This window comes from Pleuronectes platessa, chromosome 7, assembly GCF_947347685.1.
Source record: "Pleuronectes platessa chromosome 7, fPlePla1.1, whole genome shotgun sequence".
Classification (NCBI taxonomy): Eukaryota; Metazoa; Chordata; class Actinopteri; order Pleuronectiformes; family Pleuronectidae; genus Pleuronectes; species Pleuronectes platessa.
The window spans coordinates 26,205,473-26,231,136 of NC_070632.1; the positions used below are offsets into that span (position 1 = coordinate 26,205,473).

At 40.1% G+C, this 25,664-nt stretch overlaps 1 protein-coding gene across 2 annotated transcripts; it reads right to left on the reverse strand.

Moving 5' to 3' along the window:
• Positions 1 to 295: 295 nt before the first annotated feature.
• Positions 296 to 24,207, reverse strand: tmtc3 (transmembrane O-mannosyltransferase targeting cadherins 3). Of its 2 annotated transcripts, XM_053427742.1 has the most exons (15): positions 24,047 to 24,207; positions 23,201 to 23,414; positions 22,634 to 22,852; positions 18,225 to 18,324; positions 17,150 to 17,265; positions 15,504 to 15,676; positions 9,304 to 9,556; positions 7,726 to 7,874; positions 7,331 to 7,448; positions 7,002 to 7,113; positions 5,970 to 6,073; positions 5,195 to 5,364; positions 4,824 to 5,050; positions 2,358 to 3,140; positions 296 to 1,765 (listed from the first exon to the last, which is right to left on the reverse strand). In XM_053427742.1, exons 2-15 carry the CDS (start codon positions 23,387 to 23,389, stop codon positions 1,746 to 1,748), a joined length of 2,733 nt encoding a protein of 910 aa, XP_053283717.1. In that variant the 5' UTR covers positions 23,390 to 23,414; positions 24,047 to 24,207; the 3' UTR covers positions 296 to 1,745. The 2 variants fall into 2 exon arrangements, with proteins under 2 accessions (XP_053283717.1, XP_053283716.1); XM_053427741.1 differs by having other exon boundaries at positions 296 to 3,140.
• Positions 24,208 to 25,664: the final 1,457 nt, after the last annotated feature.

Consider the following 25,664-nt stretch of genomic DNA (forward strand, 5'->3'; position numbering starts at 1 on the left):
ATCATTTAGATGCATGTCGTTGCATAAGATGCTGTGCGTATTTATAAACTACATTACATCCTAAATTGAATTGGTCAGAGAGACAAACGTTAGCATACTTTTGGTACATTGGATTTCAATTTGGAACTCAATTTGGGATGGGAAATTAGATTGGTGCTGGGCTCGACATCCTGCAGAAGGATGGCACGATATGACTGGTACAATATGACCCACATTACATGATATATATGCAGTTACCAAAAGGAAGACCACGACTGCATACATATTGCCAACAGACACAATAGGAGAAAAGTGATGAGTTGTCACCTCACTTTATTTAATAACCTAGACCCCCACCACCAAGGGTTATTGCATGAAAAAAACAAAACTGAAATTGTACAAGAAAAAAAGTCATTCACACAGCAAAATGATGTGACAAAGAATATGTTGCAAACCAAAAGCTTCCTCGTTCAAAGCTGTACCTACTTCTTTGGGCCAGACTTGCTGATTTAATGTTCCAAACATCAAGTAATAGAGTAATTGGGAAAAATGAGCAGTGACAAAATAATGCACCATGGATTCAAAGCATACTGTCATCGGTGAAAAAAATCAGTGACAGCATTTGCAGTGCATGTAAAAAGGAATAAATAACACTGGATGAAAAGAACACTGGAATTATATGTACATAGAATTTCAGGACTTAACAGGGTCAATACAAAGCATGGCTCCTAAGTGACAGTTATCAGTGTTCTTTCCTTAACACCACTTCGAAAAATTGCACTGAGCATTACCATTGAGCTGAAAACTAATTATTACACCTTGAAGCGAAAAACTGGAACATCATGAGAGCTGTTGCTTTGTAATGGGTGTGATGAGCTAAACACAACGGACCTGCCTCACAGCTAATCACAGGTCTGCTCTTGTTAAGTTCATGACCATCGGGGCTCCCCTTGGCTATGCTCCACACGTGTGCAATAACACAAATTGTTCTTTCAATCGTAACAGAGTTGTTGTGACAGAGGAGAGAAGCCAGCGCAAACAGGAACAGGAAGGATTTGTGAAGTTTTGAGATTATTTCAAGTTTTAATTTGTTTACTTGGACAAAGCTTTTGGAAGTGACTACAGAGAGACGCTGAGTATTTATCAACTCAGAGTGATAATACTGAAGAAAGTGGATACAAAGGACACTACAAAAACCTAAAAATGTGGAAAATCCAAATGATATTTTAGTACCAGAACGATAACACATCATTGCTACTGTGGAGCAGGATGAAGGAGGAGATCTGTTTTCCACAAATGTGCTGTAAAAATTCCTCCTGTGAAGTGGGAGGAAAATGAAGAACACATGATGAAGCCTGACGCTGAGGATGAGAGTACATCATTGTTGACGGTCACACTGTATAGGCGTTTCCCAGGTCAAAGACTTTTGAGTGGGGCAGTTTACCGAGAAAAATAAAACATTCTCTGGGAAAAAAACACAATAAGGCTGCAGTGTCTAAAGGTTGGCAGCCGGACGTGGAGATGCAATTAGGTAATGTGACAAAGGGAATGAAATAATAGTCTTTAAATGGGATCACAATCAAATTTTGAAGTGAAGGCAGCTGTGAGCGTACAGGCTGATGATGTAGTCGACAGGAAGTGGCAGGAAAGATCAATAAATATTTGCAGACATCGAAATGGATCGTGAGCCTCGAGGTTGATGTGGTAACAGGTTATTTTGCTCTCAGTGTGGTTTGGGTCATTCAGAGGCACAGACTCTGCAGATATCATCCTGCCTTGAGGAAATCTGGGGAACACATCATTTCCTTTAATTGTTCATGATACAATCATTCTGTTTTTAAAGACAATAACACAAAGTGAGTCACATCTTAGTGAACAAATAGAAAAGAAAAATCCAGTGATAAACAATGACTACACATTTGAAAAAAAAAGAGAAGAAAATACGTATAACTGCTGGAGACCTATGATATGCGAGATCCCATTTATATCAAGCGTACACGTACACACACACACACACACACGTACACACACACATGCACGCACACACACGCACACACACACACACGCGCATCTACATGTGCCTTAAGCTTTAAATAGATTATCCCAAATTGGCTTTGTGCTTATTATTATTAGTTTCATGTGCCATTTCCCTTCTTTACACAATCCGTGTTAGAAAAACAAGATCATGCTGAGCGGCCCTGCATGATTAAATCAAACGAAATGGCAATTGATTAAGACTGCGTAAAGAGCTCTATAAAAGTAGTCCAGCTATAAACAAAAATGTCAATCACCACTTAATATGCGCTCAATCTCCTCTAGTCTCTTCAAGGCAGCTGCTCTTTTTTTCTCTATATCTGTAATCTCTTTTGTGGACTTACCCTTAGTCCGCTTGTCAGACTGGCTATTGTCCAAAGACTCTGGTTTATCCACACCCACACCGCCGAGGCTTTCTACAGAGGATTTCCGCACATTCTTCTCATCCCCAGCCCCATTTCCAACAGCATCAACACCCCTCCCTTCCTCCCCACCCTCAGCAACCTCCTCAATCACTTCCTTGACTTTGCTCAGCTCTTCCTGCTTGGCTGTCACAGTGGCTCCCTTTGCTGAAGTAAGCGGATGCCCTGCTGAGCTCATGGCAGCCATTTTACTGCGCACAATGCTCAAGTGACGACGCACATACTCCTCGTTTGGTGCCAGGGCCAGTGTTTCCTCCAGGCAGCGCTCGGCCCGTGGCAGGTCACGCTCCTCGAAGTATACCACGCACAAATTGTGCTTGCCTTGAACATTGGTGGGGTCCATGTGTAAAATGCGCTCAAAGCAGGCTTTGGCTCCATTTGTGTCCTTCTTGTGGTTCATGAGGATGTCGCCCTTCAGAATCAGACCCTTGATGTGCTCCGGGTGGTGGCGCAGGAGTTCGTCCAACACAGGCAATGCATTAATCTCACGTTTGGACTGAGAGTAAAGCAACGCCAGGTTAAACAGAGCACTGCGGAAGCCGGCCTGCAAACCGATGGCTTTGCGCATCCACCTCTCGGCTGCTGCATTTTCATTGGCGTCCATTGCTAGCATACCAAGGTTGAAGTAGCCGTTGGCGTCTTCAGGCTCCTCCTCCACATAGGTGAGGAATCTACGGTTAGCCTCAGGCCAGAACTTTGGATCACCTGTCAGAGGAAGCAGACACACAGAATAATGCGATGGAGGAAACGTGCGAGCAAAGCCGTCCTGAGGGGGCAGTCATGATACTAATGCCTGGCAAAGTAATTCAGAAAAATAACAGTTTTGATAAAGCAGCTGTCTTATGCTGCAACGGCAACTCTGCACTATTCACTTTACTCAGCTTGTGCAGGCTTCTTGCCAGAAGGTCGTAAAAATGCCTTCACCTGTAAAACAGCTCTATCCTCAATCCACTAATGATATCCATCTACATTGTCTACAGATAACTAATGTCTTGGTTATGGTTATTGTTAGGAATATATGTCATGGTACATTAAGATGAATTACGCAAACCCCATTTAACTTTTTGGACAGGCCTATTCCCTCTCGACCACTGATAATAATCTAAATGTCTACAGATAATTAACGTCAGGGTTTGGTTATATGTTACAGTTCAGGTCAAAGAAAGGCCAAAGCATGATCTCGAAGCACATGGTCTGATGATGCCTCCCCTATTACATTGAAGAGGGAAAAACTGACAATGCAAATCTGCCTCTTGTTCAGAACCTGATTCTGTTTAGCAGTACACCTCCATTATAGCTACAGACAATTTGTGGGATTATAGGAAAGGTGAACACATAGATTAATTGGAAGAAGGGATGAAGTAGTGATGAGGATAAAATCATCATTCACCACAGCCCACTAGAATACCAGAAAAGATTATCAGAATTGGGTGACAAAGAATCCAGCTGAATAATTATTTAAAAAGTGTCTGCAAAGCATTTGTACAGTTTGCCATTAGAGCTTCGCTGTAGGAGATGTGTGTAGTGGCGCAGCTTTTAAGTGACCCTTTGTTGAACTTTATTTGTCATCTGATTTGTCATCTGAGAGATAGCTGAGTATTAAAAATGGCCTACACATAGCAGAGCTACTGGAGAATGCAATGAAAATGTAAAAGAAATCGAATCCTATTAACTGTATGGGTTATGTTCTACATGTTTTCTTCATTCACACTGAAAATCAATGCTGAGACAATGCTGCGTTTCATTTGGCAACCACGCTCGAGTCATTTCAGGACTTGAGGAAAAAAGCTGCTTAAAACTGCTAGTGATATGCGAATCATTTAAAGAATGTGATACTTCCTGGTTTGAAAGATAAAATCTGATGGAGGAAGCGAGCTGCATTAGTGACAAACACAGAACATATTGAGGAATAATAAAATACTTGTTACCAATCAGCTTGTGTCTCTTTTTACTGGCTGAAATAAATCAAGTGTTTGCTACTCTGAGGCAAACCTTTACACCTGATATGGCATCATATCAAGAATGACTGGTCTCAGAGTTGTCCCGAGGTGAGAGTGATGGAAAACAAGCATCTGAAAAACTTCTACCAACATGACTCACCTCTTTGTTTATTTAGTTGGTTTAACAAATCATTTAAGTTTTCCCTGACAGAAACTTGGCTATTGCCTCAGTGCACGCAGGGTTCATTGGAGCACAAAGGCGAATTCTTGAGAACCTGGCTACACCCTGAAGGTGAATATGATGTTATTTCCTTTTGTTAGCTGCAGTTCACATTACAAGACTTTAAAGGAGAGGAAAGAATACTTTCCATTAGGATTACTATTTGTACTCGAGCTGGAGACTGGATTTGAGTTAAACTATTCTTGCGTCACTGCAGACCTCACTCACCTGACTCCTGCATGAGAAGTGCCGAGTTGAAGAGCGCCAGCTTGTGGCGTGGGTTGAGGTCCAGGGCGTGGTTGAAGTTCTTCAGGGCCTCTGATGGGTCCTTCATTTCAATATTGACGATAGCCAGGTTGTACCACAGATCAGCATTGGCACGATCAAGCTCCAAGGCTCGGAGGTAGGCGTCCCGGGCCTCTGTGAGCTTGTTCATCTTCAGTAGGAGCTCCCCTCTGAGACAAAGCCAAATTCAAGAAATAAAGTCATAGAAATAAATTCGAAGATTGACAATTATTTTTACATGATGGGATGATGTACTGTATAGACACAACAGAGGTTGTTATATCATGGGATGGGTACAAAGTTGGGAATCTTGCCTGCTAATGTATGCTTGTTTGAAGTCTGGTCTCATGCTGATCGCTTGTCGGTAGAGCTGGTCGGCCTCTTCTAGACGCGATTCGTTGGCCCGAATCAGATTGGCCAGATTTATGTAAACGTTCAGATGGTTAGGAGCCACACGAGTCGCATACTTCTTACCAGGAATAACCTGATGACCGGAGAGAGAATTCATTAGTCTCACTGTAGTCTGAGAATTACAGAGGATTTAAAGTAAAGAAACAAAATTACAATGTTAATGTGCTTTGTAACTTTAACCGCCATGACTATGACCACTGTTTATCTAAATGGAGTCTCGACGGGAGCCGGATGTTAATATCAGTTATCCTTCATAGCACTTGTATGAAAAATTGACAAAGATAAATAGACGAGAAATTAAGTGGGAGCTGCACCCAGAGGTGTATAATAAATTGCAGGGTGCTGTGGCATTTGTCAGTTGACCTGACTCAAGTTAGTGGCCAAGACGGATTTTGACAGACAAATACCTACACCCACAAACAAAACAAGAAGTTAAGACAAGTGAGGACAGGCACGGCTCTCTGCATAAACCAACACATTTTGTGGATATATATAACACTCAGTTGCTCAAAGAAGTATTATTCTTAGGAAATGAATATGCAAAAATTAACCTCTGCTAGGTGTTACACCCCTTTATATAACAAACTTGACTTCCACATCATAAATAACAAGTGCACAGAAGGAAGCAGGAAAATGACCAAGAGTTGTTGCTTTGCCTGATTGAACATGATGACATACCTGTGGCATGAGGGATTTGGCAACCAAGTAGGCCTCTTCTGCCTCTTTGGACTTGTTCAAGTTCTTGTAGGTTCTTCCAACATTCATGTGAGCACCAATGTCATCTGCAAAAACAGTTTACATCGTTAATCAAATTGCAAAAGTGTGCCTGTCTCAGCTGATGACAGACTTCCTGATATATAAAGTATCAGGAAAAATATAGACGCAGGGAGATTGCCTGTAACTGTGCATAATAGAAAATACACATTTAAAATTCCCTCTAATCAAAATTAAGTTTTAAAAACTCGTTAACACATCCACATCATGTTTTGTACATGATACATGGCACAACATGGGAAATATAAGCCATCAACGTCAGAGAGGAACTGCATTGCAACAAGCCTCATTTTAGCCGCTATAAGCAGCGATAGGTCGGGGCCAGGCAATTTCAGAGCTATTGTATATAACCTGGGGTTTGAACTCGCAACCTCAGACACATGTGGAAAGTCAAGACCTCAATGAGCTACCTACCAGGTGAGATTGCCTCACTTATGATTTAGCCTCTCACATGAGAATTAGTCTAATTCTACTGTATGTGTTTTTAAAATACAATTTTGTTCATTTCTGTTCTTCATCTAGAAGGTATAGAGGGTGAAAACTATCAGAGTCACTTTAAAATACATTATTCAAATATTCATCTCTATGCTGAACTGAGGCAGCACGTCCAGCCACAGACTCATCTGGCCTCGAGCCTCAAAGAGCTTGGGGGGCTCCTTTTCAGGAAACACATCATGTGAAATCTCTTAATAATCTATTCCCTAAAAAGAAAGTAGAAGGCTGTATGCCTCCGCCAAGACTAACAACATACCTCACAATTTTCATACCAATCAACTCAGTAGCTTATGTGTAATCCTGCAACTGACAGACAAGAGAAAGCTGATAAAAACACTAACTCCTTGGCAGAGGTAAGGAGTTGAATGGGTTTGACTAGGTGTGTTACCCAAATGGCAAAACAGTGAGATAATTTATAAATACCTGATTTACGTTCCTTACCTGGCTGGACACGAGTGGCCTGGAGAAAAAACTGCAAGGCCTTTTCATAATTATTTTGGTTCTCTAGAGCATGGCCAACATTGTTCCACAACTTGGCATTGTTCTTGTTAACCTGAGATGACAGTTTAAGGAACATAATGAATTATTTGTAACGTTTGTTGAAAAATAAAACTGACACATCGTTATTATATCGAAAAGACTAGTCTTTTGTAAGACTGTATTTCATAAGGTAATTAGAGACATGTTCTAACTTTGGAGAGTGGCCAGGCTAAACCGGTAAGGTGGGCCACCTGATTCTGGCAATGCTGCCAAAATTCTTTCCATCCTACCTTAAGGGCAGAGGTGAACAGAGTATATTCTGACTCCCAGTCCCAGTTCCTGTTGAAGGTTTTCACTGCATGTGTAGTTAAAAGCACTCCAATCATCAGCCAGGACATCTTCAAGTGACTGCAAAGGAAAACGTAAAGGAAAGTTTTTCAAATGCATTATTTCAGAGCATGAGCAGTAGGGGTAAACCGTGGACTTCTTTATCAATGGCTTTTACTTTGTTTGTATGCAGTAATGTCAACATTAACATTGTAGTAACAACTGCTTAGTGAAAAAACATGTTTACAACTGAGGCAAGTAAGTTTTAAGTGTTTGCACAACAGACAAATTATAGTTGTTTGCTCGTTTTACCATCATAAGGAATTAAAAGGAATCATAATTTTGGACGAGTACTCACCCTTTATGCGAGACAATCTTGAACCCATGTGCAACAAGAACACAGAAGCCCATACTGGGCACATAAAGTACCCTCTCTGCCACAACGAAACCCACAGGGAAGAAGAGGTTGGATGCAGGAATAAAAGGAAGGACGATCAAAGACAGGGCCTAAGTGAAAGACAATAAAATAGTACTTCAGTCCATGTTATCCACTATTAAATAAACACCAAAGTTCTGAGATTTGTGTATGTACTTTATTTCCATTTTCTGTTTTACTACTACTATTTTATTTCATAAAAAAAACTCTTATCCAAAACAATTTCAGACAGATTGTGGACTTCACAATCTGCCAAGTAGGTTGATACAGTATGATCTTATGCAATATATTCCACAATGCTCTTAGCAAACCAGAGTAAACACTACATATGTAATAATTGAGTTAAGTTTGTGGTGATTTGTGAGTCCGAAGCTAAACGCAATACTGCTTGGAAGTTTACTGACCTTTATGTAAACGACCCTGTTGCACAGCAGAAGTTAATTTATTTCTGCGTGCCACAATAAGCAGTCACCACTCATTTATTCCTCATCTCTGTTCATTTGTGCTGGTAGTTATAACCCTAATGTGTCATTTTATTAACTTGCTTTGCTTGATTTGAAAGTAAACTTTTTTATAAAATATTGTCTATAACAGGGGTAGGCAAACTTTTTGACTCGCGGGCCACAATGGGTTCTAAAATTTGACAGAGGGGCCGGGCCAGGACCAGATGTATGGAGTGTTTTTTTGTGAACTAATATAAATAACATGGACAAATCATTACATGAAAGGATTTGGCCTTTAACAAGGCCTTTTTTGCTGAGTCTGTAAATTAGCCGCCAACCTCTGAGCCGTAGCCGCCCGTTCTTGCGTTGACTGCTTCCTAGCATAGTTAGCATGCTTCGTAGCAAAGTGACGGCTGATGTTGTACTCCTTGAAAACTGCGACAGTTTCTCGGCATATCAGGTATACAGCCTTCGATTGGATGGATTTCAGTGAAAAGTATTTTGTTGTCCACTCCGTGTTAAACCCTCGGCACTCATTGTCCACTTTACGTTCCCTTGATCCCCCTCATTTTACAGAAGGGCTCACAGGGCAAAGCGAAAAAGTGAAGGGACATCATGTGCCCTTTCGAGCCCTATACAAAAATTGAATTTAGCTGATGCCTTTATCCAAAGCGACTTACAATAAGTGCATTCAACCCCGAGGGTACAAACCCAGACCAACAAGAAGCAAGAAAGTACAATTTCTTCAAAAAATAAAGCAAAACTACAAAGTGCTATAAGTAAGTGCCATTTAAGTGCTACTAAATTGTTAGTTAAATTTTTTTTTTGTATTTTTATTTTTTATATTTGAACAAGTTCGGCGGGCCGGTTTAAAAAGCCCAATGGGCCCTACTTTGCCCATGTCTGGTCAATATCCTACAGATTCTACAAAAGCAGCTCGGTCAGCATCTGGACTGTAACATACTAACCAATGTAGCAGTCTAACTTCCAACCTTTAACCATATGTAAATTGTAACCGCATATGTAATATCGGAATGCCATTAAGTCTTCCACTCACCATGATGACAGTCTTGGCAGAGCTGTGTCTGTTGCGCAGGCTGTAATAGGCCAACAGGCCGAGAAAAGTGTAGAAGACCAGGGTGGCCAGGTTGCGAAGATCTACAAGTGACTCCACCAGAGGGATGGTGCCCATGGTCCAGTCGCAGCAAAGCTCTGAGGGATTCAGCAGAAGCCATGCATTGAGAGGAAGTAGGTAATTGAAAGTGAGTTGTCTTGTAGGAGTGGGGCTGACTGCCGCTGGGTTATCAAATCTGCAAGAAGAAACAGAAGAAAAAAAATCAATCCCATCATTAACGCTGGGTAGAGCAGGAATACTGGCACTATACAGTGCCTTGCATAAGTATTCACCCCCCTTAGACTTTTTCCCATTATGTACTGTTACTAACTGGAATTCAAATAGACTTAAATAAACTTTTTCCCGTTTGATCAACAAAACATGCATAGTACTTTGGAGGTGCAAAATAAATTTTATTGTGACACAAACAATAATGAGAACAAAAAGGTTGACATCTGTTGGGTGCATAAGTATTCACCCCCCTGTGTCAATACTTGGTAGAACCCCCTTTCGCTGCAATTACAGCTGCAAGTCTTTTGGGGTATGTCTCTACCAGCTTTGCACATCTAGAGATGGAAAGGTTTGTCCATTCTTCTTGGCAAAAAAGATGAAGCTCAGTCAGATTGGATGGAGACCGTCTGTGAACCGCAATCTTCAAGTCTTGCCATAGATTCTCTATTGGATTGAGGTCTGGGCTTTGACTGGGCCATTTTAAGACATTAACATTCTTTAAACCAAACCATTCCTTTGTAGCTCTGGCTGTATGTTTAGGGTCATTGTCCTGCTGGAAGATGAACCTCTGCCCCAGTCTCAAGTCTTTTGCAGACTGCATCAGATTTTCTTCAAGGATTTCCCTGTATTTGGCTCCATCCATCTTTCCCTCTATTCTGACCAGTTTCCCTATACCTGCTGAAGAGAAGCATCCCCACAGCATGATGCTACCACCACCATGTTTCACTGTTGGGATGGTGTGCTCAGGGTGATGGGCAGTGTTGGGTTTTCACCACACATAGCGTTTTGCATTGAGGCCAAAAAGTTCAATTTTGGTCTCATCTGACCAGAGCACCTTCTTCCACATGTTTGCTGTGTCTCCCACATGGCTTCTGGCAAACTCCAAACGGGATTTTTTATGGATCCCTTTCAACAATGGCTTTCTTCTTGCCACTCTTCCATAAAGGCCAGATTTGTGGAGTAGACGACTAATAGTTGTCCTGTGGACAGATTCTCCCACCTCAGCTGTGGATCTCTGCAACTCCTCCAGAGTAACCATGGGCCTCCTGGTTGCTTCTCTGATTAATTTTCTCCTTGTCCGACTCTTCAGTTTGGGTGGACGGCCTCCTCTTCGTAGGTTTGCGGTTGTGCCATATTCTTTCCATTTTCTTATGATGGATTTTATGGTGCTCAGAGAGATGTTCAAAGCTCTGGATATTTTTTTATAACCTAACCCTGCTTCATATTTCAATAATGATCTCCAACAAACTCTGAGTCCGTCACAGAACAGGTGTATTTATACTGAGATTAAATTGCAGACAGGTGGACCTTATTTACTAATTATGTGACTTGCAAATGTGACTTGTGAATGCAATTGGTCGCACCAGATCTTTGTTAGGGGTTTCACAGTAAAGGGGGTGAATACATATGCACTCAACACTTTACAGATTTTTATTTGTAAATAATTGTGAAATCCATGTAATATTTCCCCCCACTTCCAAATGATGCACTATTTTGTGTTGGTCCATTACATAAACTCACGATGAAATAAATTTTAATCTGTGGTTATACCATGACAAAATGTAGAAAAGTCCAAAGGGGGTGAATACTTATTCAAGGCACTGTATATGTGTGGGAAAAGGGTAAGACTATAGAACACAATAATGATTAAAAAAATGCCACTAAAATATTTTTTCCACCAAGGAGGTTATATTTTTGTTATGTTTGTCTGTCTGTCTATCCGTTAGTTAAATTACACAAAACTAGTGTATGAATAACCATGGCACTGGAATGGCTGTCTTATGGGTCAGGGTTACAATCCATAAAAGTAGGTCTGGATCCGAATAATTGGGTGGATCCAGGAATTTTGTTTCACTTTCTCTGAAGCGTTTCCCACAGAACTCATTCAATCTACTGCAGTAGTCAGGGTGCATGTGTATGCCCAACAGTTCCCAAATGACAGGTACAAAAACTGAAGAGTGAATGATAACTTATTGCTTGAGAGAGAGAACTGCAATGCATGCCACTTCCGGATACTCGCTCAACTGCAGCTGAGAGTGTCAGGATGATAGCGTGAGTGAGCAGATGGCAAGTAGCAATGCATACAGCTTATTCAATGCAGCAACAGCGCAAAACACCAATTCAGAAAATTCTTCCAATTATGAAAGGTTATTATGAGAGGTGTAAAGAATGTTTTGGTTCATTGTGTGGCAGGACAAATTAGAATATAGAGAGTCCCCTAATTTTGGATGATTAAAGGGAAAAACCTTGTAGGAGGTATGCACCCCTCTATCTTATTTTAGAGATCTAGTATGGCAGATTTGAACGCCCTTGAAATACTATTTTTCCCCAACTTGAAAGGACAACTTATCTTTTGTAAGATATCAATACACAGCCAACGCGCTCCCCTTCTAGTTTTGCCAAAACCACCAAGGATTTGGGGATGGTAAATAAGGGCTTGTCCGATGATAATGTCTGAGCTGTTACTCTTGCACACAGCATAGTGTGCTTAGCAGGATGGTGTATTTTCAAATGCTTGTACAAAATGTTAGTGTTAGAACATTTTGCTGGTTGCATCTGGTTTAAACCACATTAAATCATAAAATATAGGGTTTTGTATTCCGTTTAACTACAAGATTTTCATGTTGAAATAGTTTTCTTGAAAGTGGGGACCGTCTCACCACACCACTATTGAGTTGCGTGACATTCAGTATTTATAGCTGTTTCCGTTCAGTGAATCTGAATAATGCATCTTACTGTTTACATTTTTCACATTTAATCTGGTACAGGATACCCTCACACTGCCATTGTCATCAGTTTGCCCGCAAAACTCATCATAACAATCATAATCCCAAGAACACCAGTTAAGAGATGAAATCTCATTGTTTTGCAAGATAAATGCATTTTTTTTTGGTAAAGCAAAAGGTCAGTACACTTAAATACATGAATTATCTATTGTTATGACAGTTTGCTTAGGGATACAAGTGCATCTGGGGTCAGCTAATACATTTGGATAATAATAAATAAAGAAATAAAAGCAACTTTAATCACACAGAAATAAAAATATATATATATCCCATATGTTGAAGGCTCTGGCAACGGAAAAATATAATCAAAAATGTGTATTAAGACTGTGTTTAGTCTATACAGCTGATAGGTGAGATCCACACATCCTTTTCTCATATCTCTCTCTCTTTGGTGTTCAAGATAGTTACCTCCAGCCCCTATACATATCCGGACTGCTCTAGCACAATTTGGATTCCCGAATTATTTTACAGGACCACCAGTTTGGAAATGAATCACAACTGGAAAGATGATTATCGTATTATGTGGTCGTGTTATGGTTTAAGCAAAGAATTGCTCTGAGACATTCTGGAGACAGCTTTAGGATTACTGGAAGGGATTAGTGAATTGCGGCTAATTGTCTGGAATGTTATCTTCTCAAGGAATAGTCACTAGTTTGCGTATGTGTGGCATCCTGTGCAGACAACTTCATAGTGTTCATAGTTTATGTGCAATAAATATTTATTCCAATAAAACCGTTAACATTTGGCCAATGGCATAGCCTTCTAACTGGTCACATACTTCATATAAATACTGAGCATTTTCTGTATTCCCCTTTACAGCTCTGCCTCCATACAAACAGAGACTGCATGTCTTTATTTCTTATTCATTTGTGATTGTTGCTGCTTATAAAGACAAACTGAATTGAGAGAAAGATGGACGGTGATTTTTTGCTGTTAGCTTTTTTATCCTTTAAGTCTCCGATTCGGCAGCTACAAAGTTAATTTCTTATACTCCAGAAGGGTTTTGTGGACTCAAACACTTCACCGAGCCCTCCATCGGGCATAGTGTTGAGAAGATAATGAGAAAAGTTAAATTTTTGGGTGAATTACCCCTTTAACAATACACAATGCAAGTTTGAGGCCCATAAGAGGAACAGTCCACGAGCTAAATACGGACAGTCTTTAATAGTGTCTATTGAGGAACAAATACAGTAATTTGAAAAAAAACATGGTAGCTTAATTTACTGTGGTGTAAGGAGATTACAGGGAATATTTTGGCTTTTGAACTCCACACAGCTGCTTGTTGTAAGTTCTGGATATAGAGTCACTGAATCAAATCAGCTTCAATGCAAATGTACAATGTGTGTATTCATGTGGCACTACAAAATAAGTGTAGGTCTGTTAGTCACATCCATCGGCTGCAGGAGTTCAGGAGCCATGGGAAGATGTTCTACTTTCATTAAATAAACATAAACATTTTGTAAACTATTACATAGGCGCACATACGTGTTTAAAGGGGAAATTTCCACTTTTGTAGTGCTTCTACACGTTAATTTGGGTATCTGGCATGTCTACCGTCCCCAAAACTCTGGAAAAAAAACAACTTCCGCGATTTGTTGTGGTTCCTCTATGTCAGAAACGATACGCTAGAGTGCGTCGAATGGGATTACGACCCGAATTGACATCACAGTCTGTCTACATGGCCAAAATTTTTTACAGACATTTCATTTAGACCCCAAGGAACCATTTCAACTTGCGGTAAAATGGGCATAATATGTCCCCTTTAATGTCTGTTTATAATCCTGCCAGCCATTTACATTCAGAACCATGGCTTTGACTCAGTGTTAATTTTGGCAGTTATTTTTTATTTAGTCTTAGTCTTATGACGAAAATGCATTTTAGTTTTAGTCACATTTAGTCATTTTTATCCTTCTTAGTTTTAGTCTAGTTTTAGTCGACGAAAACTAATTACATTTTAGTCTAGTTTTAGTCACATTTAGTAGCCACATTAAACTCCTTTTCTTCCCTTCTCAGGCCCAGGGACCCTGTGTTGTGTCTAAAACTGCATAATAGTCTAGCTTGCAGTACTTAGGTTGTCCATTAGATATCCCTACCAGCATAAGTCTATAGCAGGGGTCAGCAACCTTTACTTTCAAAAGAGTAATTTTGCCCCTACTTGAAATAAATTAAACACAGAACTTTGTAGGGCTATTTGAGTCCTCCCAATATTTGTGGGAAATGTATGAAATAAGAAGTACCCTATTTTGAAATAAATAAACCCATATAGCTTGAGCCTAATAGCTTAAAATATATATTTAGTTTTAAATGTGAAAACAAAAAGTGAGAGCAAGTTAGGCTGGAGGCGGACACAGAACCTGAAGCTCGGTACAAACCAACTGCAGCTTTTGCTCTGATCAAGAAGCTGCTGCGCTGATCTCTGAGCAGATGAGACGAGAGAAACTCTGTGTTTTCACTGTTTCCATAGTTAAGAAGCAGCCAGTCAGTCAGCCGCTCCTTCATGTGAACGAGCTCTGATCTTGTGTCTCTGAGCGAGTGAGCGGGGCGGGGGGCGGAGCCTCGGAACCGATGCGCTATCTGGGAGCACACACACACACACACACACACACACACAAACACACAGACACACAGACACATACACTCACTCGCCCGCTCCTGATACTTCATGAAGGCCTGATACGATGAGGTTTAAAAAAATTATTGTGACTTAGTCAACCACCAACATTTTAGTCTCGTCAACGAAAGTTAAAATAGATTTAATCATAGTTTTTATTTTCAAAGATGAGCTTTCGTTACGTCTTCGTCATGGAAAAAGTTCGTTATCAAATATTTTTCGTCAACGAAATTAACACTGCTTTGACTGTATTCCACTGCCTAGCATCTACTAATGTTTCACATTGTCCAGAAAAATGCAGCAGCTGAAGAGCTAGAGGATTTGACAATGAGGTGAAAAATTCATCCAAAAAATATTCACTTCACAACGTGTAGAGTCACTTTCAGTGTATTTTTGAGAAAAATGTCTGATAATGTTAGATACAGTCTTTAACAAACCAGGACGCTTTACATATCATAAGACAGAATGTAATTACAGCAACAACTTGATGCCTATGATGAGAAAATGCTGCCCACCTGGTGAAGACAGGAAGCTGTGACTGGATGACTTGGACCCTGACGATGACGAGCAGCAGGGTGCTGATGACGAGGACAATGAGCTTCACCAGAGTTTGGAGGAGAGCGTAGGGAAAACCATCTTTACCCTGCACAACTTGCCGCAGTGTGTCCAACAGCATGGGCAGGGTAAACTAAGAGTAGCATTTAGGATAAAAGCAAGAAGGAAAAGTCAATTCAACAGTGTGGGGGCAGTCGTCTTTTATACTTTAAAATCCAATTTGCCATGTGATTAAGATACAATTAATCCCCAAAATAATCTTAAATATGAATGTCTGTCTATTTATGTCTCTGTGTTCGTTGTGTATATATATCCATACATGTTAGGGCTGCGCAATATATATTTAAAATTTAACGCCATCGGGATATCAACATGCACAATACATGGATCGCTAAAGACAGCTTGAACAGCGTTAAATGGTGTTCCATGTGCCATGCATCCACACTCTGCATGTAAATATATCTGACCAATCAGATGGAGCCCTGCTGCCCTACATAATAAATTAAAGATATTCAGATTGTTGAGGGATTTTTGACCATCCTCACACATTACTGTATATACCACTATATATTATGTATATAGTGTATATTATATCTGTACACCATTAAGAGAAGAGTGCCTGTCTATTTCCTAAGATACTTCCTTCTCTCTCTAAGCAGTACCCAAGTTCAGATTATAGATAAAGGACCTACAACAGTACATTGTAGTGTCTACGTTAAGGGACTTTCATATCTAATTTCAGATGTGCCAGACAGAGCGGCACCAACTTCCACTCACTAAATTTCACCAGTGGCAAGACGTAAGGACCCAATGTGATGTAGTTATGCATACTTTAGGCTTTACTATCCAATAGGATGCAAACATCTACATGTGACATATAGGGACAGAAATTCTAGCCATTCATGGATGTGCTGTTGGAACAGATGACGCAAGTAGAAGTAGATATATGGGGAGGCTGTGGGAGACATCTTCAGACTTGTGGATGACAATATGTCATGTTACTCTGTTAGCATTGGTATATTGTTCCACCTTCTGGTCTCCTTGAGGCATCAAGTCTACATTAAATGCTTCTGTATAAGGCATCAGTTGCTGCCTGAGTTCTCCTTTCACCAGCTTCCATAAAACCTCCATAACACAGATAACTGAACTCATGGCTCCCTGGGTGTGCGCCCTCTCGCTAGGGCTGTGGAGCTGTCCGTGGTCCTAGCGTCAACAGCCAGGTGGATTTTTTTGCCTGTATGGGGTCGATGTTAGCAGCGAACCCAAAGCAGAAAGACTTTAACTCCATATACTTAAGCATATGTTTATGTATCACAAGTCATATCACATTGCAACCTTTGCAAAGGTGTTTAGATTGTCCACTTTGGACAGGGTAAAAATCATAGCGGCCTCCATAGAGAGGATTATGTAAATACAAAGGCCCATTCTAGGGTAAAGAAACAACATTATGGATTAGGATTATTTTATATTCAAAGCCAATAGAGTCCTTTCACCTAAATCTTTCGAACTGAATCTTTAACTAACTGTATGCTAATGATGTGTGCTAGAACCATTTGGAGAGTGTGACCAACAGGAACAAGGAGTAACCGAGATTAAGGAGCCTTACCCCTTGTGCAACAAACACTTCATGGACACAGCAGATGCCAACGACAGTGATTCCCTGCTCTTTGCACAGTGTTGCTGCAGCGACTAAAACTACTGTCAAAGCGATGGGTGCCCAAACTGAAAAGAAGAACAATATACATAAATAACAGACAAACTTTAACAACAAGCATTTTCTTTGCATACATCTTAAAGAGATTTCAGGTATATGAAGATCAGTGCTAACACACACTTGGCACGTGATTTACTCAACAGCGCATATAAATACAAATAAACCAGAGAATTTCATCGTTAATCTTTTTGGTCTGTTTTAGCTTATTTTACATACATTGGTGTGTACATTTTGGTTGATGGGTAACAGGATATTAAAGTAAAGGAAAGTAAAATCCATTATATGTTTAAAGACATTAGAAAATAACAGTTAAGCCATATCATTGTGTGTAAAGGGAGACAGGCTTAAAAATTACAACAATGCCAGGAAGATGTAAAAAAAGTAAAGCGTCTGGAATAACTTCCAAATTCAATTGAGTTTGGCAAATCAAATCAGTGCCCCGTCTTGTAACTGAAAAAGTGTATCAAACAAAGTCAGATTATCAAACAAAGTAAGATACATTTTTTTTCCACAAATATTTGCTTTTAAGTTTCTGATACTTCAAAGTCAAAAAAAGGTATTCACGGGAATTGCATAAGAATTTAAAACACTGAGCACAGTAGTTGTAGTAGTAGTAGTAGTAGACAAGTAAGTCAAACATATTATTAAATTAATCTCTGTAAAGCACAGAATCCCTAATATAAACAATTCAAAATGATCACTGAACGGGCCTTCCTCTAAGCCGGATGTTCGATCCTATTCAAACTACTCCTGTTGCCACAAACATCCTCATTCACAAAACATTTGACCGTAGTAATTTTTTTTTTTTTTTGCTTTTTAAAAGAATGAGGAAGACTCATGTCCTAGAGTCAGATTTGCTTTTCTGCCTCGAAATGTTTTCACTGAAGGGCACATGGAGAAAATAACTTACATGAACCATGTATATCTTGTAGATAGGACATAGATAAATGAGCAGTTATAGACTTACCAATGGAGTGGTCTGCACCTGTTGATTTTGTGTAGGCAAGGAATGCAGCCAGGAGGAAGATTGAAGAGAGAAGTTCAGCTCTGCCAACCACACCTGTGACCTGATGATATAAAGAGAAAGCAGTCAGTATGTCAGCCCTTAATTTACTTAACTTAACTGAATGTCACTGAAAAAAATCTATTCCTACAATAGCCAGATACACCTTGAGTAAACCAATATATAGAATCCAGCTGTGAATACAGGTTGATTGAGGTCAATCATCTAAGCGGATCACAACCACATATACATCCATAAAGTAGGCTCTCTTGAGAGCTTTGTCTGTCATTTCTGTAAATGATGACTGCCCTCGTGTGGAAGAAATAACATAAGGTCCCAAAAATGGAACTACAAAGCACTTTATATTAGAGGAGGCTATTATTACAAGTATTTGTCACTTAAGACCAACCCAAGTATGAAACATGGGATGGTACTTCCTAGAGAAAGGTATTTATATCTTAAATTAACAAGGCACATGCATTGTAAGAAAAGAAGTCACTGACTGCCCATTAAAGACAGCTGCAAAAACAGAAATGTCTGTTACCTATTCTTAAATGTTACTGAGCAACCAAAATGTTGCATTAGCCCCCTTGATAAAGTGGCCCTTTTTATACAGGGACAGATACTGAGACATAATCACATCGTTGTAGTTCATTATAGTGACCGCTGTAAGACATTGGTATAGTTGACATGACGAGAGAGAGAGAGAGACAGAGAGAGAGAGAGAGAATCAACAAGTGGTGGTCACAAATACAATCAACGTATGTGAAACACAAACAAGTAAAACAGTATCTTGGGTTCATTGGGGTCAGAGGAAGTCAGCGGAGTATGCACTCCTTCATGTGTGGCCCAAGGCAGATTTGTATTAACACAGCTATATGAATGAGGCCACATGATAACCTCTGAATGTGATCCTAGTGAGAGGATCTAAATTCCATCCTCAATGCATCTTGGGTACATTCACATCTGTACTTGCTGTCCATATGTGATCAAATTACTGGTTAATACCAGTTCTCAACAGTGCCATGAAGCTAAGGATGAAATCTGAGGAATGTTCAGTCCAACATCTGACAACAGACAGCCTTAAAATTGTTTTGACAGTCTAGCAAAACTAATTCAGCACAGTGATATGAAAGCTGAATGCAGTTAGCTCTATTCGGAGAATTTCCTCAGAGTGACAATCCCATTTTCTGTCCGACTGCACATTCATTGGTTTGCTGCTTTTAGTTAGTGGTTCTCACATGCGATTTTAGAGCATTAAGACACTGTGTGGGAGTACAATAAATAATTGTATGTGAAGGTACTTGGAGATACTAAAAAAGACTGAAGTTTCCATTCTAAAAGACAGACAACCATAAAAACACACAGAGGGAGCCATGGGGACACACAGAGACTCTTTGTACGAACTTATCATGAAGGAAACCTCAGTGCTTGGAGCATAACTCAAAAACAAATGATCCGTTCACAGAAAGATTCCAAGTAGTGATAACATAAAGGACACTTGCTGGACTAACTCTAAGGGCTCATTTGTGAGGCAAATTGTTTCCATTTAAGAAGTCTCGGGGACTCATAGACTACAGAACGCCATGAGGAAGATTGGCCCAATGGTGCATGCTGTGTAACAGTAGCACTCCACCCCAAGAAGCAGAATGTTTTCTTTGTTTTTCTGCCCTAGTCAGATCCGGCCTGGTCATCAGCTCAGCTATGTTGAATAGGATGAATTACAAGTCCTAATTGGGGAAGAGGCTATTCAGAGAGGCCCTTTATAGAAGAAACTGAGATTAACATCAAATGATCAACAATAAGGAAAAGGATTTGGGTTTCTGTTCAAGTTCTAACTACTGCATGATCTTGATAACAATCCATGATACAACAGCTGTAAAAAAAGTCAATTCTGATTTGAATAAGAGTCTCTATCTAAAGTTTTTTTAAATAAATAATATTTAAGGAATGCAATGCAGCTCAAAGCCACTTTCATCGTCTGATAACCAGTGCTAATAACCACTGATGTACAAAGAGATCTTGATGAATGCTTTAACTGTGGTTCCCTTGCTCTCTATAAGTGAATTCATAGCAAGCACACCAACAAATTCCACAGTGCGGAAGGGGTGGCTTTTATCAGGTTTGCTCAAAGCACCCAAGCAGGCAACAAGGGTCAGAATCTAGAAATATCCATGTGGACAGTTGATTTACCTCTATATATTTTTTTGACAATCATATAAAAACAATAGAAATGTGTTGTTGATTAGGTAGGACATATTTCGTGTTGATACTGAATATAAAGCATACATCCAGCTTCATTTTGACAAAAATACAGCCACCTGTCCATCTGCAATGTTGTACAAGTGATATCTTCCTCCACTGTTCAGTGAATGCACGTTTTCTCTTTTCCACTATACATTTCAGGCTTCATACCCATGTTTGTTTAGCATCTTAACAGGAGCACCGCTGTTTCCTAACCTAATGCATTGGCTCTTCAATTCTGTACAATATATTTAAAATTTCTTGCATTTCAGTGGATGGTGATAATATTCAGTTATACAGTCGTAGATGGATGTTTGTAAACTGATTAACTGATTCAATGTGTTAACTGAAGCACACCAGAAACGTTGTGTTTTGTATACATTGTCCATATTAAGCTCAAGTGGACGGTGAAGGTCAAAGAGGAGAATGGCTCACTAGTCATCGATAGTGTGGACAATGGATCTGCAAGGCAAATGTTTGCTGCCTGCAGTGTAGATATTAAATCCAAGCCCGAGCATTCCTCCAATAATCCTAATCTTTCTTGTTTGGTGGGACATCACTGATGAAAGGATTTCAGTTTAGACAGGGGCCTCACTTGAAGCTGAAGATAAATGAGCAGTGTTTTCTAGCTAAAACTGAAGAAGTCTTATGAAGATCCAATTGAATGAGGACACTTGAATTCCCTGGAGATAAAAAAGCTTTTTGACAAGAAAACCACACTTGTTAGTGTAACGGAAAAGTCCAACAAACATCACAAGCTTGATTCTCCTTTCTCACTCCATTTCAAATTGATCTTTCACAGATAACTTTAATGGAATACATCACATTGGGGACCAGGGGCGGACTGGGTGAATAATTCAGGCCGGGAATTTTACTCTTTTCCATGCCACCCTTTTCACGCAAAGCGCCAGACCTCTAATTTTGTAGGCTAACCCTATTTGCTAATGTAACGGTTAACACACTAGTAAACAAGTAGGTGGCGCAGAATCTCACTGCCCTCCGCCATCTTTTCAGTTACGTCATTATTGTAAAAAAGCCATAGAATCTCCCTTTCTGCCACAACCAAAACAGTCAGTTATGATATTTCCAAGGACTTTTACTTTATCAGTTTGTCCTGATATGGTCAGAGTGAGACTCTGAGGTGGTGAACTGTCATAAGGACATGAAATTAGTCTGTGACAACAGTTGTTGCTTCCTTCACTATAAAGTTTCAGTCTCATTTTAAATGAGAAATCATTGGTTCTTTCAGTTTTCTCTGAAATAGTTTCATATGCAGTCACACTTATTTTTACCATTACTTTTATTATTTAGCATTACTTCAGTCTGTTCAATTAATTTGTGTATTTTAATATATTAATATGTTACCTCATTAATTCACTCATGCATTCACAAACTGAACAAATGTGACATCCCATTTACAGGAAGGTCGCTTTTATTATTAAATCAAAAAAACACGCTCTTAACTTAATGCTTAAAAATAATGTGCACTGTAAAATGAGTGGGGGGCCTGGGGGCTATATTTAGCCTGCTGCACAGTCACAGTGCGAGTGTCACTTGACTGACCTGGTCCCTTCCTAGCAAACATCTCTCTTATTTCGCAGTATTTCGCTGCATCTGAGGCAAGAGCTTTTATCTTCTTAATTCTCTCCCTCTCTTCTCCACCTTTCCTTTTCCTCTGCTCGCAACTTGTTATAATACTTAGAAGCGGGTGAACGGCTGTTACAACTATTTAAGATAGCGGAGCTTTGATATCATTTGGCTATTGTGTGCATTAACGATATACGTCACTACCTCAGTTGCCAGATAAGTGGATTCGAAAGGTCCGTCACCTCATTCCTGCTTGCTATATTACTGCTGGTTAAGTTACCAGTTCAAGGCAATAAAGACTATCAGGCCACCAGAAATTGTCCCTGTGCTCCCGATGTGCAGTCTGCCACTGTTGATCACGAATGAGACCATTCCAGTGGACGTTTTAGCAGAAAATAATCTTCTAATTTACAAGCTACGTCAGTGATTTAACACAGCAGCAGTCACTGTGATTACTGTTAACCATTTTTGTCTTGACAATGTTTTTAATGCAAAGTAGATTTTTTGCCATAACATACATTATATTTTCAAAGTACACTTACAGCTTCGGTATGAATGGGATGCACAGCAAACAGCAGAGCCGCCACCAAGCTGAAAGTCCCATCCAGGAACAATCGGGTCACTCGCAGGAAAAGCACACACACCACAGCGTGTAAAACCACATTGAGCAGATGGTATGAAGCTGCGCTCAGCTCACTGAAGAGGTAGTTCAGCCGGAAGGTGAATACGGTGAGGGGTCGGTAGGACTTATGGCTCCTCTCCTGTAGTGGGACACATATTTATGCTAACATATGCAAACAAGTTGACAAACAAGAGAGATAATAAAAGCTAACAAATGTTTGGATACGCTTTTCAGTGATTCTTCAAATTAACCACAAGGTCATGTTAATTTAAGGAGGGTGTAACTGAAAACCTTATAGTTTCAATGGACAAATGTACTTTATATTTAATTGACATAAATAAAACTGGAAATAAAACAATCCTCATCCTTAACAAAAATTCCAGAGAAACATCACCTGAGCTTTTAACGAAAATATGTTTTTTAACTGTTAAATAAAAGTAGGCCTCAACTATTAAAGGACAGTGGTGTGTGCTGAACCATCATTTACCTCAGCCATGGGCGTCCCCCAGAAATCATTGAGGAAAAGGTTGCGGACAGGAGTTGACGGTCGAAGGTCCTTGTTGTCGAGGATTGCAGAGACATCATCAAACGCAAAGCCGCACGCCAGACTGTTCCAGTAACATCCCACCACCAGTCCAGTCAAAAGTAGCATCTCCTTCCATGACACGGCAGCCATGGCTGACCAAAGCCGTCATTGATCACTGTCCAGGAAAAAGAAGTAAAGATATCTGATGAATCATAACTATCTGACATCAAGATGTGTTAAACAGGCACCTTGTCATGATTATGAATTTGGATTGATACTTTGAAAACAGGTCAATCGTATTAACAATGCATATCTTCAAATGACTTGTGCAGCATTATTATACAGTTTCCAATTTACCCCATTGCTTCCCTGAACTCGTTTCCCCCATCCATGTTATTATGACTTAACATCTCTGATGTCACAGTTAATCCCTCTCTCAGAACGAATTTATAATTCGCTATCCTGATACCCGCTTAGGCTTGTGGATGACTCAATTTTGGAAATGTTAATCTGTATGATTGCAGACAAACAAGGCAAACGGTCACAAATGTCGGGATACAAGCTGAAAAGTAAAATAGTGCAGCAAGCGGTCAAGTACAGTACTAGTCGATCACTGAATCATGACATGACGAGGAGACTCCTGCTGCATGTTCTGTTTCCTCCAGTGACTGCTGCAACACACTGCTAGCTAACACTAATTTAGCAGCTAAAGCTAACTAGCTTGATCTCAGCCGAGTGAAGAAGATGGGTGTATTATTTCATACCCGCCCCCCCCCCCCCCCAACACACACACACACACACACTCACCGTGTCTTAAGCAGAGCAGGCAGGGGTGATTTCACTAGCAATTGGAATGGTTTCACACACACACGAGAAAACACAATTCATCTAGCGGAATTGAACTTTGTGCATGCTAACTCAGACGCTGCATCGCAACCACTTCCGGGGCAGAGGTGACCGCGCATGGTAAATGTGAGGATCAAAAGTCTGGGTGCTGTTTTGAAATTCAAGCGAGTGTAAGACCAAGACCAAGTTTAACGGCTTATAGCTTTTGATGTCACATTACCAGGTCGTTGCGGCGAGCGTTCCCTGTGAGAGTTCACGCTTTGATTTTTACGAGGTTTATTTTCCTTAGCGACCGCTTCTTTTGCCGACTGTTGTCAGCTGTAACCTAGCAGCAGCCAAAGCGTCACTGGAAGGAGAGACAGCGAGCTCGTAGGGGCACTTCCGGTGGCAACAGAACCTGCCACTGATTTGTAAAGGCAGTTGCCGCGATTTTGTTTGAGGGCAATCACCACTATTTGCGACTTATTCCAAGATGTTTATCAGCGTGTAACTGTTCTGAGCTCCAAGAAGAATTGTTCTGTGTTTCTCCTCTTGTATTGTGAAACAGGCTTGTTTATTTGACTGGTTTCTTTGTCATATTTGTACCGATTCTGCTGAAATGCTCGTAATGCTTTGCCTTTGTTTTGTGTCATGAACTGAAGCTTGAAATCCCACCGCTGCCCGGCTGCATTAGGGCACCTGCCGCGGCAGCTCCCACCTTCTTTCGGAGGCATCTGTCTCTGCTGCTACACTTTCTGAGACTAACCAGCGCTGTTATTCAGGGGGATTCGGACTAGTTTGTGAACGTTTGCTTACTTGTTATTGTTCCGGAGCATGCCTGGTCGAGACGCTGCGTACAGTCACTGTGTCATCCCTTCACATCTGCTTGATTCTGTGCTCGTATGAGATGTATTTTAATACGACCGAATCCCGAAATAAATAATTAAAGTAGTAGGTCAGTAGCTGTTTGTTGTTTACAGCTTTGTTTGTCCTTTGTCTAGTATATGCACTGATGCTTTTAAACCATAGAAGCTCACAACTCATAAAAAGTATGTGAAAGTTGAAGGAGTAACACTAAGTATATTTTAAATGTTCATTTGGATGCTATTTTATTTAAATAAGATTCCTTGGAGAAAGGCTATGCGATCCTGTCATAAGGAAAACATTTGGGCCAAAGTCAACTTCTGATTGTAAATGCAACTGTAAATGGATTATGCAATTGGAAAGATACATTTTGTGAGTCTCTCTTTGCTGTCTTGTAAAACAAAAACACTGAATACATGTATTCAGTCGAGAGAGAATAAATATAAACGGAGATAGTTCCTGGTCTGACCGGTACTAAAAACGTTGTGGTATTTCCCTCTACTTTGGTACAGTTGTATTCAATACATGTATACATGAGCAGTGGCATCTCTGTGCATCATTGCATCGAGTTATTCACCATCTTATGTAGAACTGAAGGGAGGTTTAAATATTTACATTTCCCCCTGGTTTATAACAGTTTACTCCGGCACAGTATCAGTCACACTGTAACTGATACTGGGAATACAGTGTTTGAGTTCTTATCTATCCATAGACACCCAGATCATGCATATGGATC

Bases quoted from the DNA above. Each gene is read 5' to 3' on its own strand.
- tmtc3 (XM_053427741.1), bottom strand. From the start codon at position 23,389: ATGGCTGCCGTGTCATGGAAGGAGATGCTACTTTTGACTGGACTGGTG. The intron at 15,677-17,149 runs GTAAGGCTCCTT...TGCTACTCTTAG, and splicing joins AAGTGTTTGTTGCACAAGGG to TTTACCCTGCCCATGCTGTT. The intron at 6,074-7,001 runs GTAAGGAACGTA...CTGTTTTTGCAG, and splicing joins GGCCACTCGTGTCCAGCCAG to ATGACATTGGTGCTCACATG.